Source organism: Aspergillus campestris (genome assembly GCF_002847485.1).
Source record: "Aspergillus campestris IBT 28561 chromosome Unknown P168scaffold_9, whole genome shotgun sequence".
Taxonomy (NCBI): Eukaryota; Fungi; Ascomycota; class Eurotiomycetes; order Eurotiales; family Aspergillaceae; genus Aspergillus; species Aspergillus campestris.
Window position 1 is genome coordinate 436,101 of NW_020194344.1, and position 23,911 is coordinate 460,011.

The window sequence follows — 23,911 nt, forward strand, 5'->3', positions numbered from 1 at the left end:
GCTGGGCGTTAGTTCTTACTTACCTCCTACCTTCTACTTACCTGCCTCCTTAGTGCTCCGTACCTAAGGTTACTTAGTACCTACCTACCTGTGGTTGTTATATCCATTAGTAGACGGTCATCACGTGAATCTTGCGAATGACGCCACTGTCAGACGAACCGATCAAACCTGGGGAGGAGTGAGACTACTCGTGCTTGGCTCTAGGCTCTTCATTCAAATAGTCAATCAATGTCAATGTTCAAGTTCGCGAGTCCAAAACGCATAAATCCAACACCAGCAAATAGAACGTATCAAACAAATCACAAAGAGGCAAGAACCCCGTAGCTAGCAAGTAGATCAGAACCCTCCTTGATACTCCGACGGCGGGCAAACCCATAATCAAAATCAAACACGAAAAGGGAGATAGATAGACCCGGCTGCTATTCCCCGCCCACCGAAATGACCTTAAACTCGATGCCCTCTAGCGGTTCCATCGTGTGTCGCAACGGAACCATCCACTAGATACCCCTATCCCTCGAACCTCGCGTCCCAGATGACAAAAAGAGAAAGTCGTGACATCGTCATGTGACTTCATCCAGTGGATGATCGGTCAGATATAAAGAGAAAACCAGAAACAAGACGAGACAGGATATGAAGACAGAACGTGACGAAAAAGACCAGAACAGGTATAGCAAGCAAACAATCCCAGAGCTCAGAAGGTGTATATCACAAAAACAAGAACCAAAAAATCACTTCATTTTGACAACTAGTGATCGGTCCCCACGCCCTTCTTTTTTGGCTGGATATGTTTTTGCCCGTTGCTCCCGTTGCTCTTCTGATTCAACGTGTCCTGCGACGGAGGGCCCATGCGGGTACCGGTCGCCTCGTGCTTCTCGGTCAGGAGGTTCTTCAACCACCGGTTCTCCATCTCGAGTTGGGCCACCCGGGCCTCGAGACTGGCGTTCTTCTCGGTGGTCTCTCGTACCGTGCGCTCGAGAATCTGCTCGCGCTGCTTCTTCTTCATGCGGAACCGGGCACTGGCGGCCGTATTCCGGCGCCGCCGGTCTTCCTCGGCCGCAACCCGCCCGCCCTCTTCCTGGCCGAGCGCGGAGGCGATGTGGTCGCTCGAGATGGACGTGCTGTACTTGTTGTTGCCGATCTGGCCGTTGGGCGGGGATATCGACGACGAGACATCCGAGGGGGTCATGGCCCCCGCACCGTGCCCGAGGTCATCGGATGCTCCATAAGAGATAGGAGGATAGATGGGGTGGGCTGAATAGGAAATCATTTGATCGGGCAGAGAATAGTTCACTGACTTGTCTCCTGCTGTGTAGAGTCAAGTAAGCAAGCTGGCTGGTAGAGGCTCCACGCGTGCGGCGAAGGGATTTGAAGTGATGGCCAAGTATCGACAAGAACGGAGGTAGATAAGATCATCGACACCATCGTGATAGGAGGAATCAGGATCGAAGCGGGCGGGGGAGCGGGAAGGGGCACTTGAAAGGGGATTTCCCTGTGGAGAGGAAGACATGGGGAGAAGGGTTTCCAACAAGGACAGGGTTCCCGAACGTTGTCATTGATGTGGTAGATTGCGTGCTCGGATGGAGGTTATCCCCAAGCCGAGATATCGCAAGTCTTCCCACCCTCCCATTTCAAGGGGGAAACAAAATTCACCATGCAAAGGAAAAGGAAAATGGAATGAAAAAAAATAAATAAAAAATAAAAACAAAAGCCAATGCATTGAATAACAGACGCGCACGTCATGCATAAGTTTCAACTCGCATGGCAACGATCCAACGAGACGGAAAGGGGACTGGACGAGAGGGCGGCGGCGGGCTACGCCATCACCCACCGTTTATGCGAAAGCAAATGAAATCAAGGGGCAGAGAGGGATTACGAAAGGCAGATACAGGGAGCAACATGAAGCAAAGAAACCCAACCATGGGGTCAGACAGGGTTGCAGAATGAAGCTTCCGCCGGACTCAAGACAACGGCCCTTGGGGGTCAGATGCCATCAGCCCCAGCAGTAGCTCATCACTTCATTCCATAGCGCCCAGACAGCAATAATCAGGAAACAACGCGGATGGTGGCCCAAGAGAGAACAAAATGGCGCAAGCAATGCAACGTTTAGACTTACCATGGTAGGGATACCCTCGCACGTCGATGGGGCTGCGGTCGTCTTCAATGCTGTCGTAGGAACTGACGGATAGACCGCCCATTCCCTCGGTCTGATCGTAATCCATGTTCAAATGTTGAATCGATGCGAGACCAGCCGAGTCGGCGTCGAATGAGTAATGTCGACTCTTTGCCACGGCGGGATCGTGTCGAGAGAGAAGGAAGTTGAAGTTCTCAAGCCTATCGAAACTCGAGGCTGCCTGACGAACGTGCTCGTCTGACATGTTGGCTGCAGCGCCCTGGCCAGGATATATTATTCTTGTTTTTTATAAGAATAAAAAAAGATTATTATTCTGCCCTCCTTCCTTTTTCCTTTTTTGTTTTTTTGTTTTTTTGTTTTATTGTCTGGTAATTTTTCCTTTTTTTTCTTTGGACGTTTTGACCTGGTCTTCCGGGGAGATGAATTACCACGTACTTCCCCGATATGGATGGCGGGTTTATTATTGGGCCCCTTATTATTCCTCTTGCTTTAATTCGTGCTTGATAGCAGGAACCAGGACCAGATGATGACAGAATAGACTTTACCCAGACCGACGTTGGACCCCAAACCTGATAGAAGGAGGGGGAAAGGAGACGAAGAAGGGGGAGGAGAAAGGAAGGAAAGAGTGGATGATGATACAAGAGGAAGGAGAGATTTCAACAGGTCGAAAATGAGATGATTTGCTGCAAAGATATCGGGAGTGGCATTCACAGGATCGAAGTGGTATAGCGTGGGGCCACGTACGTCAGGGCACGAGCAATGACCGGCCGAAAAGACGAGGTCTGGGGGGGGGGGGGGGGGGGGGGGGGGGATGAGATGGGATGGAAGAATGGGCAAATCCAATCCAGAGGTATCTCCAGGCGAAGTTGGATGGGAATTAACGGGAGAAAGTGGCAGTCAGCAGCAATCAAAGAGACCACACAAGGTCGTGTTTGGGTGAGTGATCGTCTCAGGTCCGTCCAAGGCTAGTGGATGATCTGATAGAATGGAGAAATGTCGTGATCGCGGGTTCTTATTCGTCGGATGGAGGTCCTCGGTATTTTCAGGAAATTGGATTTGACCGCTTCGGGCGGAGACAGAGAAGGACTTAAGAGGGAGAAGAGGAAGGACAATATAGAGACAATTATCAAGGGAGGAGTGGAGGAAGAAGCAAGAGAGGAAGAGAGAAGAGTCAAGGGAGAAAAGACAGGAGAGAAAAGAAAGACTAGAGAAAGGATTGAGTAGTTTATGGTATTTAAACTATGAACGGAGACCCAGCATAAAGTCAGTACTAATCATGGAGAGGGGAAACTCCATTTCGAGCAGTAATTATGCTCACTAATGAATATCTACAAATGCGGAGGAGATTCCATGGGTGGTTCCGACAATGGAATCGGGATACAAAATTAAATAGAAACCGACATAGAAATAGACATCAACAGGAAGGAAAAGAAGCAAATATCATCACAAGGAAACCCACAGACGGACACAAAAAACAGAGAGATGACGACGTAACGAGGAACATCATCCAACTTCGGCTTGACAGTTGACTGGTTCTTCGGTCTCCCGCCCCGTCCTTAAGGGGGCCCGGAACTTAATTAAGGCTTGGTTTACTTACGTGTACTGGTAATGACCGGTATGGAAAGTGGGGAGGGTGGAGTCGATTCCTGCTCAAACAACGGAGGAACGGACGAGAAAAGAAGGAAAGAAGGGTCCATGACAGGGGAGCCGCCTTGTTCTGGTATGGTCATCAGTATTGAATATCAGTTTCAATTCCGTGGTTAACACGATTTCCTTCCTCTCCAGTGTCCACCCTCGGGAATAAACTCCCTTCTTGCTCTCTGGATGGGACCGTTTCATCCTGGTCCACGCGGGGCAATCACAATATAAACAGACCCAAGGAGCCCTTGACGATTCCAGACTTTCTTTGAAGTCTCCTGAAATCCATGACCTGGATATTGAAAACAGCATCGAATCTATTAACAGTCCCGAGTCAATGCTCCGGAAATCTTGGCGTCTTCCAGAGTCGTTGTCTACCAATGATTCTTCGCCACTTCCCAAATACTCCATCAAGGCTAGCACGACTGTTAATCCCCGTATCATGCTTCTTTTCCTGTATTCCCCGCGCTCCATGGCGGGAAGTTGACCCTCTCCCTGGTCAACCATTGGACTCACTTCCGTCGGAGATCATCGATCCTACTACCGGATAAATTGGGAACCTGGGTTACTCCCCTCCCCGTGTCTCGACTCGGGGCGAGCGACTGTCTTCTTGAGACTCGTGTCAATGCCGGTCTCTGCGTCTGTGGCAGATAGATTGGTCTGTAGGACTAGGTAGGAGGTATCAGGTAGGGAGGTAAAATTGCTGTATCTCCACGTATCGTGAATGAGGAACACCATCCTCAGGGCAGCTCGGCTCCCATCGACACAATTGCATTGTCAATCGGTGGCAAACTTCCCGTCCACGGGGCCTCTTACCTTCTATTCCCTTGCACGAGACGCACCCGCCCGCAGCGCTCTTTTTAAGGCTGCATGCAGCACCACAGACGGTCTAGGCGTGTTCACCAGAGCTAGTTAACTTTCTTCGACTGCCGGGGACCACCTCAGCCGGGACTGACTCCCAAGCTTCCCCCTACCTGCACTCCCATTCGCACACCATACTAGCACTCCTCCCCGTAGCGTAAACAGCTGCTTGCGTGGCGTGCGAGGAACGGAGAGGAACAAGCGCGGTAAGCGTGGACGGCGCACGCCACGAAAAGCTCAAGCGTCCACTCTGTTCGCGCGTTTTAAATCGGCCAGTAGATCGGAAACGGTATGGCGGGAGCTGTGCATCAATATCCTGGTCAGGCGCGAAGCTACTTGGTCGTAAGGGATTGTATTGTTGTACGGAGAGTAGTGTGTACGGAGTACTCCGTAATGGAGGATAAAAGTACGGCGAAGGCTGGACTGGCCCCGATGGCGTGATTCCTATCCCGGACAGCATCATCGTCTATCCCAAATTAGAAATGGCGTGAGAGGTTGCCTGGTTTTCCAGGCTGTCCATTCTAATTCAAGGACTCGTGGGAATCAGTCATCAGAATCATTTCACGCTGTTGACATTCCACGGGTCTCCACTGGTTAGACTTAGGAATGGACATACCTTGCGATAAGCTGTTTCTTTCTTTCTTTCTAGAACGGCGGCAGACCCTGGTTTGATACCAGTGTACCTTCTCCTTCCAGATTTGGCTGACAGATAAATTGACTACAAGCGACGCTCTCCAACCTTGGAGTGACCAAGCGATCGAACGCAACGACAGTGAGATCGGATCGCATTGAACCGACTCTTAATTAGAACACAGACCAACAAGAATGAGCCGTTCAAAGCTTTCTAAATTCGCACACGCTGACCTGACTGCACGCTCTAGATCCTGAAAGAACAGACAAGCTCTAGCTCCTGACGTCGGTCGCTCCTCCTCCGCATCTCTTGGCAGATTTATCCCCGAGAAATCACATCCGACGATCCTACGATTTCGCGAAAACGGAGACGATTCCGAGAGTTGGTCCGAACGTCGACGGCGGGTGTGGCCAGGGGCCTGGCCACTGGCCACTGGCCAGATAAGGCCACGGTAACATCAAGGGGAACCGGTAGGAACGTCGCGATAAGCACCAGACCAGCCACCCACTAGTGTCTGCAGGAGCTTTCACAAAGGCCTGGATCTACGAGCCCGGAGTTATCGCCGCCAGCAAAGTTTACAGCAAACCCAGAGCAATGGCAGCTCGGGACGTTGAGGAACCTTCCCGTCGTACAGTCTGTCGGCCACTCCACGTTCCGTCCTTGGCTTGACCCCGGACAGGCACACGTGGACTCCTGTTATCTGGAGTAATCCCGCTGGTCACGGGACAATGTCGGTCGTTCTAAGCAATTGACGGAGTATCCTGCGAGACTGGCGCATTGCAAGAGAACACGGTCCAAGACGGACATGCGATCTAACAGTGCTTGAACTCGCATGCGCGCTATAACTAACCATCTCGATCCATATCAGCGACCGATCTATACATATATCGCACGTATATGTAGTGCATGAGTACACCTGATGATAGTAAATCGGGGAAAGGAAAATCTCCGACCGCAAAAGAGCAGACGGAACGGAAGCTGGAGACGCCGGGAATCTGACAAATCAGGGTTATTGATTCCACCCTCGGTTGGCCAGATTGCGAAGGCAAAGCAGAATAAACCAGAAAAATTGAGTAAAATAGATTGAGAGTAGAAATCATATCCTCTTACCTTCTATCAGTATAAACTACAATAGTCAAGATCAATGTACCCTCCTTAGCCTGATCAATCTCCAACCCGTGAGCACTATCATTCGTCCGCGGCTGATCTGGACTCGAACTCCTCACTCTCGCCACAGCAACTAACTAACTGCCCACCTTCCCACCCCCATCACTTTACTCTCCTGTCCACTCCAGCCACGACCAAATCCGGTTTAACCAATCTGTCCCCGCTCCGGGAGCTAAGTAGGTTAAGTAGATAGGGAGGATTTCTCCATCCGCGCGATTGAGAGATCTCTGGTTGTTGTTGGTCCAGGCCTTGGCAGTCGGCTTCCCTTGCGACTCATGCCCGCGACAGCGCTTTTCCCCACCCCGCGCTTGGTCTAGATTCGTTTGCCATGCAGAACTCTCCGCTGGATGGTAGGAATCTGCCGTCGTGGGGAGCGCCGAATCGTCCTACGTCTGGTGTATCGGGATCTCATCCGACTCCGGGGACCCAGAGTGGCTCGACCTATCAAAGTCGGAGGCGCAATCAGCTGGTATGTTCAATCTTTTCTTTCTTTCTTTCTTTCTTTCTTTCTTTCTTTCTTTCTTTCTTTCTTTCTTTCTTTCTTTCTTTCGCTCCTCCTCCCACCCTCTGTCGTATGAAGGCATTAAAGTAGTGTCATACAGGCGTGTGAGTCGTGCTACAAGAAGAAGATCAAATGTGAGGTCGACGGCTCCAATGCAGCTTGTGTCCAATGCATGCGCCGCAATATCAGGTGCAAGTTCACCTCCAGGCGCGAGAAGCGCGGGGATCTCAAAAGGTATTGATTATAGTTTAACAGCTTGGTAGACTGGTAATGGCTGACCTTCGCTAGAACCCACTACGTGAAAGCGCTTGAAGAGCGACTCCGGAAGACAGAGGACTTGCTCAGAACGGCGGGCCTTCTGGGTGAGGACACCCTCAACGAGGAGAATGCCAGCTCGAGCGAGGATGAACAGCTCGAGGAGGGAAGCGACGTCGACCATGAACACGACGATTCGTCTAATCCCAACTTAGATCCAAGTAAACGTAGTTCTGACAGGGACTCCGATCGTGGCCAGAGGGGCCTTCTTTCAGCAGACCGAGATCCGCCTTCCGATACGGCCGCCGGCAAGGATGGCTCTGAAAGTACGACCGACGCAACCGGCCGCCAACGGTTTGGTCAGAACCCTCTCCAACAAGTCCCGGTTTTCAAATGGGATGCTAGAGAGGAGCACCGATACTATGGTATGCTAGCTATCTCCCCTTTCACTGTGTTGGCACGAACATTCGCTGACATGAGACAGGGAGGTCTTCGTCCTTGTCAATCCTCTCCAGGGACGGGATCGAGTGGATCAAGAACAAAACCGGCGAAGTGAATTTTCTCCGCCTGTTGGTGTCGGACTCAAGTCATGATTGCCCGTGGGACTATTGGCGGCCCGACGTGTTCCACGACGTGTTCTCCTCCCAGGTCTTCAAGCCTTTACCCCCGAGGGCGGAGGTGTTCTCTCTCCTACGAGATTACTTTCGGACTCTAAACCGTTTGTTCCCGCTGTATCACGAGGCGACCTTCATGAAATTGGTCGAGTGGCAGTACACGCAACAGACGTGCGACGATGCCGCTCGCTGGGCCAGTATCAACATCATCATCTCCTTGGCATACGAATACCGCTACTCGAACACGCAGAAGTCTGAAAAGGAGCGAGAGAAAGCATGGCTCTACTACAAGAATGCCATGTCCGTCTTTGCAGAACTGACCCTCCGCCGGACCGATCTGTTGAGCGTGCAGGCCCTTTTGGGCATGGCGCTGTTTCTCCGCGGCAACTCGGGGACTCAGTCCGCCTTGCCTATCATCACCGCCGCCATCCGCTCGTCCCACCGATTGGGGCTTCATCGCAATATCCCGAGGCCTCATCTGCCTCTGGCTGAGCAGGAGCAGCGGAAGAGGGTGTTTTGGATTGCCTACATCCTGGACCAGAGGTAAGATCCGACTCATTGTTCTTGGGCATATCGGTAGCTGACTGTCCGTCTAGCACGTGTATCAGGTCAGGAAATGCACCGACTCAACACTACGAGGACCTTGACGTTGAGTTTCCGGTGGAGGAAGAAAGTGAGTTCGTTTTGACCAACAACACGTCCTTCTTCCAGCAACTCTGCAGCATGACCGTGATCAAGAGCCGAATCTACAACAGCTTATATGCTACCACGGCCTTGGAAAAAAAGTCCGCTTTGGAAATCATCGGCATCGTGCGCGGTCTACACGCGGATCTGGAAAAGTGGAAAGCCGCCAGTGCGTTTGACCTCGCACCGAAGCAGGAGAGGGGCGGCGAAGACTTTCTGGTGGGCTTTGCTTCGGCAGGGCTGCAATTCGTGTACTACAATTCTATCATCATGGTCCATCGCGTCCCGCTCGTGATTCACTTCATTTATGCCCATCGCCTTGCCACCGGAGGGCAGGTGCCTATCGACCTGAAGGTGATCTTGGACGAGTCGTTAACGTCCACCGCAGTCTGCGTCCAAGCTGCGCGGGATACCTTGAAATTGGTGAACAACCTCCCGTGGGGCGACATCGCCTGGATATGGTAAGTTCTCTTGACTCGGCAGGGAGAGATACAGTATTTACTCACACGTGCAAGGTCCCTACTTTACTACATCTTCCTCGCCGTAATAATGATATTCGTCAATATCCTCCGCGACAGCGGCCACCCCAAAGTCAAAGACGATATCCAGTCCCTAAACGTGGCCGCCACGTTCTTCGCAACGCTCATCCCCGGCGACGGGCCCTGCAACTACGCGCGATTCATGACGCGCATGTGCGCCAACTTCGAGCGCACTGCCCGTACTGTCTTCGAGCGCCACCAGAAGACCGCGACTCGACCTAGCGAAAAACAGCTCCAATCCCGCGATCCAACCACCACCACGGAATCAAACACCGCTACTGCTCCCCTTGCATCATCCTCGCTGCGTGACCGACCCTCCGCTGTCCCAAAATCACCGTCCCCAGATCACTCCCCCGCATCGAATATCAACGTCCCCAGCAACATCAACGGCTTTCCGCGCGTCAACTCCAGCGGCTACGTCGTCGTCCCAGGCAGCCCGCCCCAAAATCCGGTCAATCTTCACACAGCTCCCCCCATCCTCCACCAAAACCACCACCAAAACCAGAACCATCACCACCAGCACAACCACCAACCACAACCACAACCACAGCAGCAACAGCAACAGCAGCAGCAGCAGCAACAACAACAACACCAACACCAACCCCCACTCCACCAAACCTACCCCCCACCCAACACCCTCCCCACAACCCAAACAGACCCGTACTCCCTCCAAAACTTCTTCCCCTTCGACCCCGCCAGTGGAATCTTCGCCCAGCCCGACCTCTGGCAAGTCCCCCTAACCGCAGACTGGGAATTCGGCGGCCAATTTCTCCCGGGCTTATTCGGGGGTCCCACCCCCTTCTACCAGGGCGACATCCCAGGACAGTCATCGCATCCTCCTCACCCCCATCCTCAATCTCATCCTCCTACCCACCAACACCAACAACCAATGACATCCACGCCCATGGACATGAACTACAGCTACATGCAGCATGGTCCAGGCCCGAACCAAAATCAACACCAAAATCCCAGTCAAAATCAAACTACAAATCATCATACCCCACAGCAGGGACACGACCCGACAACGGCGAGTATGTGGACGAATACCGGCTACACGGATCCGTTCCGAGGCGCTACTGCCATAGATGGGCAGGCTGATGGGCGGATGTATTACTAGCATGCGGGCGTGGGCGTGTCTTGCTCGATATAGATATATATATATCCAGCACGTAACGAGTTATGATGAAATAGTACCCTTTCTTCTTTCTTTCTTTTTTCTTCTTTTGTTTGTTTGATTTATCCTGGCTGGTGCTTGGATATCGGCGCTTCATGTGGCATATATATCCCTCCCTCGTACACCTACCGAATTACTTAGTATACCTATATAGATATATTCCAGACGCTAGCTGGATCTTGTTTCTTCGATTGAGGGAAGTACTGGGTATAGATACTTTCATGCCTAGGCATTCGGTTATATACCTTTGTGTGTAGCACCGCCCATTTGTAAAGTTCAGAGCGAGCCGACAGCAGTGGTTATCATTTTTTGAAATGTCTTACTCATGTTAGTGTTGGTGTTATTCCAGCATGTGATGCAATTATTATGTATATGCATAATCCGCAGCAGCGGTAACTCAATTCTCAAGAATCAACTTGTAGGTATGTACTAGGTATGTAGACGATCGCGAAAAAAAAGAAAGCATAACCCCATACCATACCATACCATCCGCACGAAAAAAAACCATATCCATCCATCCATCCATCATCCATCCATCCATCCGTTCAAAACGCCAGCGCTGAATCGCGCACACTAGAAGAGTAAAATAAAATAAAAACAATAACACCAGAATCAGTTACCCCTAAAATACCATCCCACTAAGCGCTTGAATCGCCTTACTCCAGATGCCATTCCCAAGCTGCAAGGCCGCCTTCTTCCCGCCCATCTCCTTGTGGAGGATATTCCGCATCTTGTTTTCCGAAATGCCCGTGCCGTTGCCGGCTCCGAAGCCGTAGACTTTACTGGCAATGACGTCCGTGTCGAAGTCCATCACGCCGATCGCGCCGGGCTGGTCTGCGCGTGTGATGCGCGCTTTGACGGCGAAGTCGACGTCGATGCGCTTGGGTGTGGCGTCGTTGCTTTTGTCCCTGGGGCGGGCTTCGAATAAGGTGCAGCGGGCTCTGAGAGAGGGGGTGGCGTCGATTTCGCGCAGTTTGAGCTTGGTGACGCCGCAGAATTCGAGCATGCGGGCTTCTTCTTCGAGCTTGAGTGTGGAGTCCCAGGCTTGGGAGACGAAGCGGAGGAGGTGGGTGGGGGCGAAGTTGGACGGCGGGGTGGTTGAGATGTGGTTTTGGAGGGTCTTGAGGACTAGGGAGCCGATGGGGGTGAGGTGTGTGTGGTGTGGTGTGGAGTTGGCTCCTTCGGTAGGCTGGAATCGAAGTTCCACTGGCGTGCTGGACTTCTCGCCGGCTGCGGATTGCTTATTGTCGTTCTCGATGTAGAAGCTTCCGGGGTGGAATACCAGTTGGAGCTGGTTACGGTAGGACATGGTGACTCGGGGACCGCTGGAGGAATCGGAGGTGGCAACGGCCGAGGCGATCGACCAGCCCGTTTGGGACTCGATGGTACGAACAGAGTCTGTGTTCTGTTAGTAGGGTTGACAGTATTTGAAGGGTAGAATGAAACTCACCCTTGAGCTCGTTGATCTCCTTGGCGCTCCAGCCACGGCATTCTTCCTTGACCCTCTCCGCTTCTTGGATCTGCGCCACGAACTCCGCCTTGAGCTCAGCTCCGGTTTCGATGGTGTCGGTTCTGTCTTGCACCTCTTCCTGCATGGCTTGCAGCTCTTGCTTCTTAGCAGCAATTTCCTCGTCGATGTGGGCTAGCGTCTCCCGAGAATCGCGCAGTTCATCTTGGTCGTAATTCTCCATCTCGTCCGCCATCTGTTGGAGGCTCGTCGCTTCCTCCTGCAACGAAGTGTGCTTGTTTTCAAGTGCGGGTACAGCTTCGTCGAGGAGAGCCTCATATTTCGATACAAGCTGCTCGTCGTCTTTCATCTGCCCGTAATGCTGATCAAGCCCCTCCTTCAGGCCCTCGAGGAGTTTCATACGCCACTCATACCATGTAGCTTTGCTGAGAAACCTGGCATGGGTTTTCACGTTCCGGAATTGGTTGTCCATCAGAAGACGGATGTCCGGCGCCGCCGTCATGTACTCCCGGAACAGGGGTGGGTTATCCTCAAAAGTCTCGGCCTCGATGGACCGAATGACCTGTCGCCCTTCTGAAATGTAGGATTTCAGCTCGCGGCAAGAATGCTGGTACAGCTCAAGCATGGGGACTGTACAGAGACCAGCGGCCACACAATCATCGAAATTAGCGGCACTCGATCTGTCCGCAAACTCACTAGACAGCCTAGCTACTCTCTTGCTAGCACTATCCAGGACGGTCGTATGCCGTCTCTTCGTCGTGGTAAGCTCCATAAAGTGGATGTTGGTCATGTTCAAGAATTCCTGCAGTTGTATAGGCTCCGACTCTGGTACAGGTTCTTCGGCACCTGCGCTAGCCTCTTCTTGCGGTTGCAAGTCAGAGACATTGGGAGAGCCTGTTGTACCCTTGGTAATCTCCACTGACACAGAACTCGTCGTTGGTTCCTGAACAGGTGTCGTGTTGAACTGAGGGGTCATGTCGCGCTCTTTGCGAGGAGTGCGACGGCCAACGGTTTCATCCTTTGAGGGTGGTGCTGGAAGATGGATCTTCTTCACCGGACTAGCTGGACGGCCTTTAAGGCGCTTCGGTGTATGATCAGAGTCTACATCCTCATCATCTAGATCCAGCTCCATAGGTCGTTTGCCGAGTACTCCGCGCGCAGCACCAACATGCAAGCTCTTGCGGCCACGGAGCTTATTCTTCTTGGGCGTCAGGCTCGAAATCATGTCCTTTAGGTTCGCGGTGGCATCGCGTTCACTGGGGTGCATCGGCGGGATATGGCCATCTTCCCGGTTCTCTTCCTCTTCGCGCTCTTGGTCGACCTCTTCCTGGAGTTTGATGGGGTCTTCGAAACGCACACCCTGTGGCCTTTGTTCCTTGGGAACGAACGCAGGGGAATCTTCCCCAATTGATCGGCGTTTATCAAGCAGAGCCGCCACTCGGGGCGAGCCCAGTCCCTCCTTGTCGATCCCAAGGCCAGACGACCGTCTCTTTTTGCTGTGAGGCTGCAACACAAAACGAGGGGTGGACTCGCCGGTGGCACTGGATCCAAACAGGCTCTTACGGCCAGGGGACTTTCGCTGGTTTGCCGACTGTCCAAGTTCGGGCTGGAAAAGTTTTCTCGGGGATGCGCTTCGGAGCTGCCTCCCGGTCGAAGGTGGTGTTTTACCAGGTGTCGTGGGATGAATAGCCTGCGGTGTCAAGTGCTCCGCAGGCGGCTCTTCATGAGGAGATGACTGCTGCGCGTTGGAAGTGGGCGTGGTGGACGCTCGACGGCCTAAGCTCTGCCTTGTGCGGCGGGTTCTGACGCTGGCCAAACTGGGGCTACCACTTTCGGAGGCGACAGCTGCGAGATGGAAAGAAACGGGGGTTTTCGCGGGCGACGGCTGAGCATCCCGGACAGGCGAGTTGTCTATCGTGCTTGGGGCGGCTTCGGGTCCGGTTGCTTGATCTGCTTCGCTCTGATCGGCCTCGCCATTCGGGGGCAATATTTGGCCCAGGGCCGTCGTAACATCCATGCCTGTAGTCTGATCGTCGTCTTGTGACTCTGTCTCTTCTTCCTGTGCAGCCGGAAGAATGCCACCGACGGCTCCTGTCATTTCCATGTCCATCCCCTCATCCATATCAGCTTCTTCATCCCACCCAGAACCATTTTTTCTCTTGGTTTGGGGAGTGTCTGTCTCCATTGGAGCATCATAGCCGCCAGCATGTTTTGACGGAGACTCTCGGTTCAAAACACCCCCAACAGCCGTCGTAAACTCCATAGTCATCTCTTCATCCTCGTTTGCGTTGCTGTCGCCACCCACTGACTTTGCAGGAGTCGATAGGGTTATACCTCCGACAACATTTGTAAGCTCCATTGTTTGTTCATCGTAAGTGGTCTCTTCCGAGACCGACTTGCGACGAACGGCGCTTTGGCGACGACTTTGAGGTTTGGACAGAATGCGTCCGATGGCGCTTGTCACGTCCATACTAAGTTCCTCATCGATATCATCAGATGCAGCGTCGGAGTGAGCGAAGTCATCGGCCGCCTCACGGGTCGGGGCATTTTCTTGGTCATGCCGAGCGCTAATGTCTTCCCAGTCGAAACTTTGTCTTTGGCCCTTCTTGATCCAAGGCTGGAAAGCGCCGGTAATCTCTTGGTCGGCAATTTCCATTGACATCTCGCCGTTGTCATATTGGTCCAGTCCCTCCTTCCCAGCCTCTCGGGCGGCTTGCTGAAGAGCGTCGTTGAGGCGAGCGCTAGAGGAGGTAGGTTCAGATGCTTCGGATTGCATTGTCGCAGACGATCGCACGGTTTCGTCCATGCTCATTGCAGTACTCTCGCCATCAAATTCGGAATCGGATGAACTCTCATCGTCATCCCTCGCTGGGCTTGGCATCCCAGCGTCTTCACTCCCGCCTACGGAACTTCCACTGAAGGGACTCGAAGACATCTCCTGGGAGGAACCCATCCCGTCATAGCTTGAAGGTTGCGGGCGATTCGCGAGTTGTTGCAAGTCTTGGTATTTCACCGGAGAGAAAGTGATGTCTGAGTCGGCATCGTCGGGAGAGGAGGGCTCTTCTTGGGCTGGCGCTGGTGCTGGCGGCTGGTTTTCGGCATTCTGTAGAGACGACGCACGTCTGGTGGAGTTCGAAGTGGAGGACGAGGTCGAGTCGTCGGGAATTTCGACCACATTCCAAGTATGCAACGTTGCCTCTGGCGCGAAGGAAACTCGGCGGTTTGCTTTTCGGCACTGGTTAGCCTACATGAGGCCCCCAACAAGGGGGAAGAGCTTACCCATGGACTTCCGGCGAGCCTCTCTTTGTTGAAGGATTGCCTTTCGTTCCCTTTCCGCCCTCTCCTTCTCCTCCCGCTCTCTCGTGGCTGCCATTTCGTCGCGAATTGCCTCCGCATTAAAGCTATCGAACGGGTTGGCGCGTTCTTCCGAGGCAGAGGCTGATGGATGGGCCGGGGTGTTCAAATCGATCAGGAAGCCCTCATTTCCTCCATCATTCGCGTCCTTGTTGTTTTCCTCTTCCTGTTGTTGCCTGCGCGCCGGGGTGCGTCTCCGAGTCTCCTCGAAGGTTGGTATGTTGCGAACTGGCGATACCGGGACTGTAGGCTTGAGGATAGATTTGAGGGGGAAAGCTGTGGTGGACTGCAGAGTATGATCACGCAATTAGCCTTCCGAACGCGATCAGGGGTCCTAACGCAGAGTCTTATTACCTTGCGTCGATTGCCATTCGAGTCTTGGAGGGCATCTAGACCCCCCGGCCCCAAGCTCTTGCTGCGGGATTTCTTTTCTTTCGCTGCAGCCTTCGCCGAGTCATCGCGCGTTTTCGGGGCGCCGATGTCCAATGTGGCATTCTCTTTATCGCCTGCAGTCGCCGTCCTGGTTCGAGGTACGTGAGCGATCGAGCGACGCGATCGAGGACGAGGACGAGTGACACCCGTAGACTCCCGTCGGGACGACATCATGCCAGTAAAGGGGGAATCATAGACCGATAAGGAATTGAAAATGAAATTCCAGTTGTTCCGTCAGCTACGCAGATGGCAGCACTACTGATAACATGGCATTGACAGGTGGATTGATAGCGATTGCGGTGACATCTTGCTCAGCATACTAACTAACTAACCCCCCAAAACAACTAGTCAAGGCGCGCGTCTCCACGGTTGCCGCTCATGTGATCGCCGGATGTAAACAAAGCCCAAAAAAGCCCTAGCCGAACCGCACCATCCCCGATCCGGACTAGCGTGGCCATCGCACACTCACCACACTGAATATCCGGCTTGACTTCGCTAAATCTTCTCCAACATCGACGTTCGACAACCGCAGGCCCCGACAACCCCTTTCGCGACGAATTTTCCCAACCCAGCTCGACTTCGCTTCCCTGTCGACCTGAATTCTCGCAAAAATGGCGACCGAGTTGAACGTCCAGTCGGAACGTGCGTTCCAGAAGCAGCCTCACATCTTCGTCAACCCCAAGACCACCGCGAAGAGCAAGAAGACCACCCAGGGTCGCCGCTGGTACAAGGATGTCGGTCTTGGTTTCCGTACCCCCAAGACTGCCATTGAGGGCAACTACATCGGTATGCACGACCTCCGCTGAATTTTTCACTGGGACATCGAACCATCGGATTTGGAGAAGGACTGGGCACAGTATTGGGAGTTTGGAGATGAAAATACCGTGTGGCAAATGGGTTATCAGATTGGATATACGACACTTTGCGACAAGAAAGAAAGATATAAAGAAGGAGACGGGGATTTTTCATCTCTCTTTTTCAAGGGAGCGTACCAAAATTCGAGAGCCCAGACTGCTACACGGACTTTCATCTTCAAATTTCAAATGCCCAGACCTATCATGATCTCCGGTCATCACCCAATACACTGATAGCAGGTTTGCTGATTCCAAACAGACAAGAAGTGCCCCTTCGTCGGTCAGGTCTCCATCCGTGGCCGTATTCTGACCGGTCGTGTCGTCTCCACCAAGATGCACCGTACCATCATCATCCGCCGTGAATACCTCCACTACGTCCCCAAGTACAACCGTTACGAGAAGCGCCACAAGAACCTTGCCGCCCACGTCTCTCCCGCTTTCCGTGTTGAGGAGGGTGACTGGGTTACCGTCGGCCAGTGCCGTCCTCTGAGCAAGACTGTACGTGCCCCTTTACAGGCTTCCAGGCCTTTCGCCCTTCCGCATGGAACTGGCGCAACTGCCGAACATACTTCTATGGCTTTCATTCGCATATAACAGGCGCTAATATATAATCCAACAGGTCCGCTTCAACACCCTGCGTGTCCTGCCCCGCACCGGCAAGGCCGTCAAGTCGTTCAGCAAGTTCTAAGCGTGTCGATGACGAAAAAAAGGGGGTATTTTCTCGAGGAAAACCATCTAGGGCAGCGGCGCGACAGGGGCAATAAGCGAAATAGTACAAACGGGTTGGGATTGTTTCACGATTTCATGTCCCAGGTACCCTTGTGAAAGGAGATATCCAATGAATATTAAAAAGAAAAAAAAAATCGCTCACTTTTGATCCCTAATATAGAGATCCCGCCTGTTCTCTAGAAGGTCGGGTATGGGTGTTTTTTTATCTTACATTCACTGGGTTATTATAATCTGGGGCGCTACGCATATATTTCCTTAATGTGCTACTTTTGGTGGAAACCATTGGTCTTTCTGCTTGTTTAAACTAGGGACTCGTAGTACGCTGTGGTTTTGGTGTTGAATACAGTAGACTGGACTTCTCCATTTGTGGTAGCTATGCTTTACTTCCAGTAGACACCGCCCATGCAACTCTGATGTCAACCATGTCCCGTGCCAATCCATCACCCTGTGCCTCTGCCACCTGCGGTTCCGGAACACCACGTCTATTCCAGCCAACCGAAAGAATAGCCCCAGGCGCAAGAGACCCTCGCTCATACAATAGATCATCCGATCAACTCCCAATCGACAGTCTCATATCAGTTGATGATCTGCATTATGCGTGCTCTCCGCATAGCAAACGGGTCCTGGTCTGCAGGTTCCGGGGCCGGGGCCGGTTCAGGCTCACTTACACGCCACTGTTCGCCATACGCTGAAGTTGAATGTTCATCGTGACCCCCTCCAACGGTATGACCCTCAATAATGGTCCCGACCACAGGAGGATCTTGGTTGTAGTGCTGGAGTAAGCCGGGACGGAAAGGGTTTCCAGGACTGGGGAGTTGCCTCGTGTCGTCCTCGTCAGAGGTGTCTATCGTGTTTGATCCGGATGGGGACGGCGCATGATCTTCTGGGTGCTGCTGTCCTGTGACCCAGAGCTGGGTGTCGGCGTCGAACAACTCGACTGTGGTGGTATGGTCCGTTCTAGAGGGTACAGGACAGGGTGTGTCGAAGATGCGGCTGAACTCGTCTCCGAGAGACTCATCCTCCGACGACACTTCGTCTTGAGTAGCTGCTGCTGCTGCTGCGGCAGTGTCGGGCAAGGGGTACGGAGTAGCGGATCGGGGGAGGCAAGGGGCGTCATTGACACTGGCGTCTTCGTTCTCCACTGAATCCTCGTCATCGTTGGCCGTAGCGGCAGGAACAGGCGTCATTGGTAAAGAGCTCTGAACAACAGGATCGGCATTGTAAGAATGGGCATTGTAGCCCTCTTCAACTCCGGCATGAAACTCCTCCAAGGACCCGTCTCTCGCAAACCTCCATGAATACGTCAGGCCCTCGCTCACAAACTTGCAGTGTTCACGAGAAACCCCAATCATTGATAAGAGTTTTCCAATGGTCATGCCGGACTCAAGATCCCTTCCTCCTGGCCCGTTTCTAAGAGCGTGGTGCAACGCCGGTCTTGCAAGTCTAAACGAAGAGATCGTCTCAAGTTGCAGGATGCTCCCGATATCCGCAACCTCATTCGCGATCTTCAGTAAGGTACTTGCTTTGTACGAGCAGACAATGGCGGCGCTGGGGACTTTGGCCCAAATGAGATACTCCCCGCCTCCGTGATATCCCCTGATGTTGATCTTCAGTCTCCTGACGAGGTCACGCGCAGAGAACACAGGAGATTGCAGTTTCGTGGTGTCGATGATTGAAATCATCGCACCTTCTTGGTTCCTCAATGCCCGGTGGAGCGGGGCAAGCATTGAGGTGAAAGTTGAGATGAAAGGCGTCGGGGACTTCTCAATGCTAACATGTGTTTTGACAAAGTTATCAAACTCGCCCTGTTCGAGCTGCTCGGGGGAGAAATAGTCCACACCATCTGCGAATAGGCCCGCGAGGAATAGCTTCTTGGAGTTCACGCCTTGAGAGTCGACGTTGGACCACCGGTACAGAACTGGCGGTAGCCCCTCCGCTCTTGCTGCGTCCTGAGTTTCCTGGTTTTCGAGAGTCGGATTCTCCAACATGCACCAGTAACACAGTTTCCCGCAACTATTGACAAGGCTCGTGTTTTCTTTCAGTGATGGCGGAGACACAGGGGGGGTCTGCATCTGTACATCGGGGCTTGTTGCTCTGGCTGGACTTGTTTCCGGAGACCGTTCAAGCTCATCGAGCCCAGGCTGCGCGAATCAGTACATGGATTCCTATTGCATACTGTTAACTTACGGCTGTGGCCTCTCCCTCTCCCTCAGTCATCCCCAAAGCTCTCACCCGTCGGTACCGGAAATGTGACAGATTAATATCATCCGTGGTTTTCTCGCGGAGATCAATGCCCAAACTCGCCGCTGTCTGCTTGATCTTCCTCAGGTGACCACGCCATTGACCATTCGCATCAAACGCAGACAGATGAACCTCCCCAAACACATGGTCTCCACTGCGCTTCATGTGCTCCCACTGGGTATTGATAGAAGTCTTTCTCGCACTCTGAATCCCGCATTCCATCAACTCGCCTTTGAAGATACAGCTGAAGATTTCTTGGAAAGCGGTGAGATCTTTCTGGAAGTGCTTATAGAGAACACACAGGATCACTCTCTCTTCCCTGTTCCACTTGATTTTGGGGACTTTCTTTCCGAAATTGAGAGACGACCCCTGGGGGGACGGCATCTCTGCGGGAGGGTTATTAGACTGAAGGTGGTGGGGGGTGGTGAGGAGGAAGTATTCTCATTGATTGGGGTAGGCTCAGGTACAAGGGCATTGTCGAGGGTTGGAAGTCATGAGACAAGATGACAGAAAGGGGGTGTTGTTTTGAATCCATGCTGTCCACGAGTGATTCCTGAGGTGTTTGTTACTGTGTGATGGGATGTTTTGATAAAAAAAAATCAAACAGCAGAGGCACTTTTAGGAAGAAGAGGGTGAGAGTGAAGGAAACAGTGAAGAAATAAGTGAAGAGATAAGTGAATGTTATGTGAAACAAATCACTTGCGAGCAAGGAAGAAGGTCTAAGTCAACATAACAAATTGATATCAGACCAAGTGAAACAAGCGAAACATGTATTTTTGAAGCTTTTCAACTAGACATTATTGTGAGATGATCTCTGCTGAGAAGCTTATGTAAACATCTTATACGCATAAGATTGCATGTTAGAATCACTCTTGTATGTAGTAATATAGTTATGCCTTCTAGTTGTACTCGGTAGGCAGCAGTGGATGTATATATAGAGCAATATAGGAGATAATCTCCGACCAAACTGATATAATTCGGAAAAACAATATAGATCAGAAATGAGACAAAATTACCTCTCAAATCTAGTATAATGGAAAATGGCGATCATTCTCATCTTGGTATTCATCAATATTCATTAATGCAGCCAAGGCAGGAAGAAAGAACGGCGATGGTGACGTCGGGAGGAGACGGACTAGTAGTGACTACGGGTACCTAGGGGGCACCGAGAAAGAGAAGGGAGCTCCACCGAGAGTTCATCTCACTTCTCCCCCGGTCGCTTTGAAGCTTCTCCCAGTTTCCAATCGGTCCCCCCTCCGTGACTCCCATGATTCTGGCTGGTCTTTGAATTTTTATTTTTTCCTAAACTCTTCATAATCTTGTCTTTCTTGACCTGGTAGGACCACCATCGATCCATCCCCATCACTTCCTGATTTCCCCGCTTCGTTCCTGACTGGCCGCATAAGATTCACCGATCCGCAACATGGCCTCTTGAGCCACGATGATAATTTTTGGTACTCACGTGGACAAGTCGTTTTGGATTCCACGAGAGCTGTACGCTTTCTACTGACACAAGCGATATCGCCCACCTTCTTGCAACACCTGTTCGTCGAATTGAACCTTATCGCGACACAGTCAGCCTCCTGATCCTGATTGCGGCCCAATTGAGGCGTCCCGACAATGTCCAGTGGGAACTTTGAGAAGTCGGTCAAGGGGGCCACGAAAATTAAAGTCAGTTCGAGACATTGCGCTGTGCTGTGATTCTACCGGGATTGGATGTAATACTGATGGTTTTTCTTGCCCCGTGGACAGCTTGCGCCCCCGAAATCCAAATACATCGAACACATATTGGTAGCGACCCATACTGGCGAGGCTGGCGTGGCGGAAATCTTTCGCACGCTGGAGATCCGGCTTCGTGAGTCAGGATGGACGGTCGTGTTCAAGGCCCTGATTGTCCTTCACATGATGATCAGAGAGGGGCAGTTGGACGCCACGCTACAGTATGTGGCGGAGAACCCTCGAAAGATCGCCATTAGCGGGTACTCGGAAGGTGAGACGATCACAGACAGCGAACGGAAGGAGAACACATGCTGATGCAGAGGATTTTCCAGTGCAAACGCAAGGACACAATATTCGGAGATATTCCGATTACCTCATTTCACGTGCGAGGGCGTTCGAGAAAACGAAGACAGACTACGTGCGGGGTGGACAAGGCCGCATGAGACGGTTGACAGTGGAAAAGGGTCTTCTTAGAGAGACGGAGATTGTCCAAAGGCAGATTCGCGCGCTGCTCAAGTGCGACGTATGTTTTCCTCTTGCTGTCGCGATACCGGAGCCCACAACTGACTGTTCTTAGCTCCTGACCGACGAAGTCGAAAATGAAATCACGTTAACAGCCTTCCGGCTACTCACGTTGGATCTGTTGGCCCTGTATTCGGTAATGAATGAGGGTACGATCAACGTCTTAGGTATGACCGTCCTCCAATGCAGGTGGTGGCTTGCTCTTACGATGCCTGTGTATAGAACACTATTTCGAGATGTCACGACCGGACAGCGAGCGTGCGCTGGAAATTTACAAGACCTTTGCTGCCCAGACGGAAGAGGTAGTGAAATTTTTAGGAGTGGCTAGGCATTTTCAAAACGCCACCCGTTTGGAGATACCGAAACTGAAGCATGCTTCGACGGACTTGACGCGACTGCTGGAAGATGATCTGAATGACCCGGACTTCAACCAACGTCGAAGAGAATATTTGCTGTCTAAGGGACGCAGCAGTGCAGAAATCAATGCGTCGCTGGCTCCGTCCGGCAACAGCAAGAGCAACAGCAGTAGGCCAATGAGCAGAGTCGTCAACAACTCGGAACCCGCACGGCCTCGGACAGAGCCTGCGCCGCAAAAGAAGACGAATCAATCTGACCTGATCGATTTCTTCGATACGATTGAGCCCCCCGCTCAGCAACAACAGCAATTTTTACAGCAGCAGCAACAGCAGCAACAGCAAGCACTGCAATTCCAGCAGATGGGGTTCCAGCCACAGCAGCAAGGGTTTTACGCCCAGCCGACAGGGTTCCAACAGCAGCCTCAAGCCACTGGTTACGGCGGGCAATTCGCTCAAGCGAACAGCAATCAATTTGGACAGCAAGTCCAGCAACCGCCACAGCCTCTCCAGGCCACCCCCACTGGTGCCGGGTTCGGCGGGTACTCGGCGCAGCCGCAGCCACAGACGCAGACGTATGGATACCAGAATCATCTCACCCCTCAGAACAATGCGGCACCTTTTGGTCAGCCACAGCAGCTACAACCGCAGACCACCAATCCGTTCCGGCAATCGATGTTGCTGAACAACCCCACTGGGTCACAGTCACCTATGAGTGCGTCTCCTTCTCCTGGATTGAATCGCCAGAGCACAAATCCGTTTGCGCGACGATTGTCCATGGTAAATCCGCAGTTTAGCGCCGGTGGACCGGGATCATTCTCTCAGCAACAGCCCCAGTTCCAACAACCACAGCAACCCCAACCACAACCGCAGCAGCAGCAACAGCCCCAATTCCAACAACCGCCTCCGCAGACTGCCACACTGCAGCCTCAGCGGACTGGGACCAACCCGTTTGCCCGCAGCTCTTCGGTTCCGCCCCAGCAGACACCAGGGCTCCAACCTCCCGCTGCCGCGCCTCTGCGCCCGAATCCCACGGGCAGTACGAATCCCTTCCGACAAAGTACCTTTGTCAACCAACAGACTGGCCAAGGGTGGCAGGCCAGCGGCCAGCAGGGCACCCTTGGAGGCTATGCACTACCGGATACGACGCCCGTCTTTCCGCGACCAGGGATGTAATGACGCAGGGGCCAGTTCTAGAGTGTCGTTTTTCATTTCTTTACCCCCTTTCTCTCTTTTCCCCATCCTTTCTTTAGTCTCATTGCTGTCCAATCGGTCGCATTTTGATCTGTCTTTCTGTCAGTCTTTTTTATCTTATCTTTCTTTCATTTTCCTCCATGCATACAACGATGGCTCGCAGCGCGGCCACTGCTGGATTCTGTGGCAATAGCGAATATAACGATCGAGGGTATGTAATCAGACACGCAGTTGGTACAATTGTATGACGAGAGCTGTCTGAGGATTGGATAGACTAGGATAGACGTGTTCATTGATAGGATTCACAGAGTACAAGTACAACCTACCAGCTTATAGTCACCCCAATCCGGATGGAATGTCGGAGAGAAGTGTCATTCCGTGCATCGATCAGTACCTGTAGATAAGATACGGTATCCGTACGTATACACCTTTCAATACACTAGTAACCTACCGTTGAAAGTCTGGTCCAAACAGCCAAATTAAACTCCCCCACTCGGTCATCGGCAGCAGCAGCTTCCGAGATCTAGCCTCTCTCGCTTTTTCTATCTTATTTACAGTCGCTCCTGTCAACTTCACTTCCAAGAAGGGAGAGCCTGTCATCGCGATTCTATCATCCTGTGGTAGACAATGGCCCTTACCACATAAAGACAGTGCGCGGGCTATTTCCTATCTTCGCCATTGGACTCGGAGATCTGTCTCTCTCTTTAGCGTCTCTCCAGTCGCGCCACGCCACTCTAGAAGAATGAAACACACCCATGAAGATCACCAAATAGGATATTTGAATACCCCCTCTTTAGACTCGCCTATGAAATGGATGCCAAGAACCATCCTCATCAGCCAGCCGACCCG

The 23,911-nt window shown here is 52.3% G+C and overlaps 6 protein-coding genes across 6 annotated transcripts; 3 read left to right on the forward strand and 3 right to left on the reverse strand.

The window, feature by feature from the left end:
* Positions 1-745: 745 nt before the first annotated feature.
* P168DRAFT_298297 (bZIP transcription factor) lies at positions 746-2,375 on the reverse strand (the record flags this gene model as incomplete). Its single annotated transcript, XM_024838257.1, has 2 exons — positions 746-1,305; positions 2,114-2,375. The coding sequence occupies 2 exons, from the start codon at positions 2,373-2,375 to the stop codon at positions 746-748; spliced, it is 822 nt and encodes a 273-aa protein (XP_024691124.1).
* A 4,138-nt stretch (positions 2,376-6,513) lies between these two features.
* P168DRAFT_291676 (transcription factor domain-containing protein) lies at positions 6,514-10,344 on the forward strand. The gene is made up of 6 exons (XM_024837454.1): positions 6,514-6,897; positions 7,031-7,164; positions 7,219-7,610; positions 7,670-8,342; positions 8,396-8,944; positions 8,999-10,344. Exons 1-6 carry the CDS (start codon positions 6,757-6,759, stop codon positions 10,137-10,139), a joined length of 3,030 nt encoding a protein of 1,009 aa, XP_024691125.1. The 5' UTR covers positions 6,514-6,756; the 3' UTR covers positions 10,140-10,344.
* Positions 10,345-10,636: 292 nt separating this feature from the next.
* P168DRAFT_256028 (kinetochore-microtubule binding complex subunit SPC105) lies at positions 10,637-15,621 on the reverse strand (the record flags this gene model as incomplete). Its single annotated transcript, XM_024834499.1, has 4 exons — positions 10,637-11,594; positions 11,647-14,889; positions 14,944-15,304; positions 15,373-15,621. The coding sequence occupies 4 exons, from the start codon at positions 15,619-15,621 to the stop codon at positions 10,819-10,821; spliced, it is 4,629 nt and encodes a 1,542-aa protein (XP_024691126.1). The 3' UTR covers positions 10,637-10,818.
* Positions 15,622-15,995: 374 nt separating this feature from the next.
* P168DRAFT_291677 (40S ribosomal protein uS17) lies at positions 15,996-17,146 on the forward strand. The gene is made up of 3 exons (XM_024837455.1): positions 15,996-16,236; positions 16,564-16,802; positions 16,924-17,146. The coding sequence occupies exons 1-3, from the start codon at positions 16,062-16,064 to the stop codon at positions 16,990-16,992; spliced, it is 483 nt and encodes a 160-aa protein (XP_024691127.1). The 5' UTR covers positions 15,996-16,061; the 3' UTR covers positions 16,993-17,146.
* A 237-nt stretch (positions 17,147-17,383) lies between these two features.
* On the reverse strand, positions 17,384-20,147 carry P168DRAFT_305826 (uncharacterized protein). The gene is made up of 2 exons (XM_024838966.1): positions 19,221-20,147; positions 17,384-19,174 (listed from the first exon to the last, which is right to left on the reverse strand). Exons 1-2 carry the CDS (start codon positions 19,656-19,658, stop codon positions 17,609-17,611), a joined length of 2,004 nt encoding a protein of 667 aa, XP_024691128.1. The 5' UTR covers positions 19,659-20,147; the 3' UTR covers positions 17,384-17,608.
* Positions 20,148-20,482: 335 nt separating this feature from the next.
* Positions 20,483-23,412, forward strand: P168DRAFT_291679 (ENTH domain protein). Its single transcript, XM_024837456.1, has 5 exons — positions 20,483-20,945; positions 21,027-21,264; positions 21,326-21,516; positions 21,571-21,682; positions 21,738-23,412. The coding sequence occupies exons 1-5, from the start codon at positions 20,895-20,897 to the stop codon at positions 23,042-23,044; spliced, it is 1,899 nt and encodes a 632-aa protein (XP_024691129.1). The 5' UTR covers positions 20,483-20,894; the 3' UTR covers positions 23,045-23,412.
* Positions 23,413-23,911: the final 499 nt, after the last annotated feature.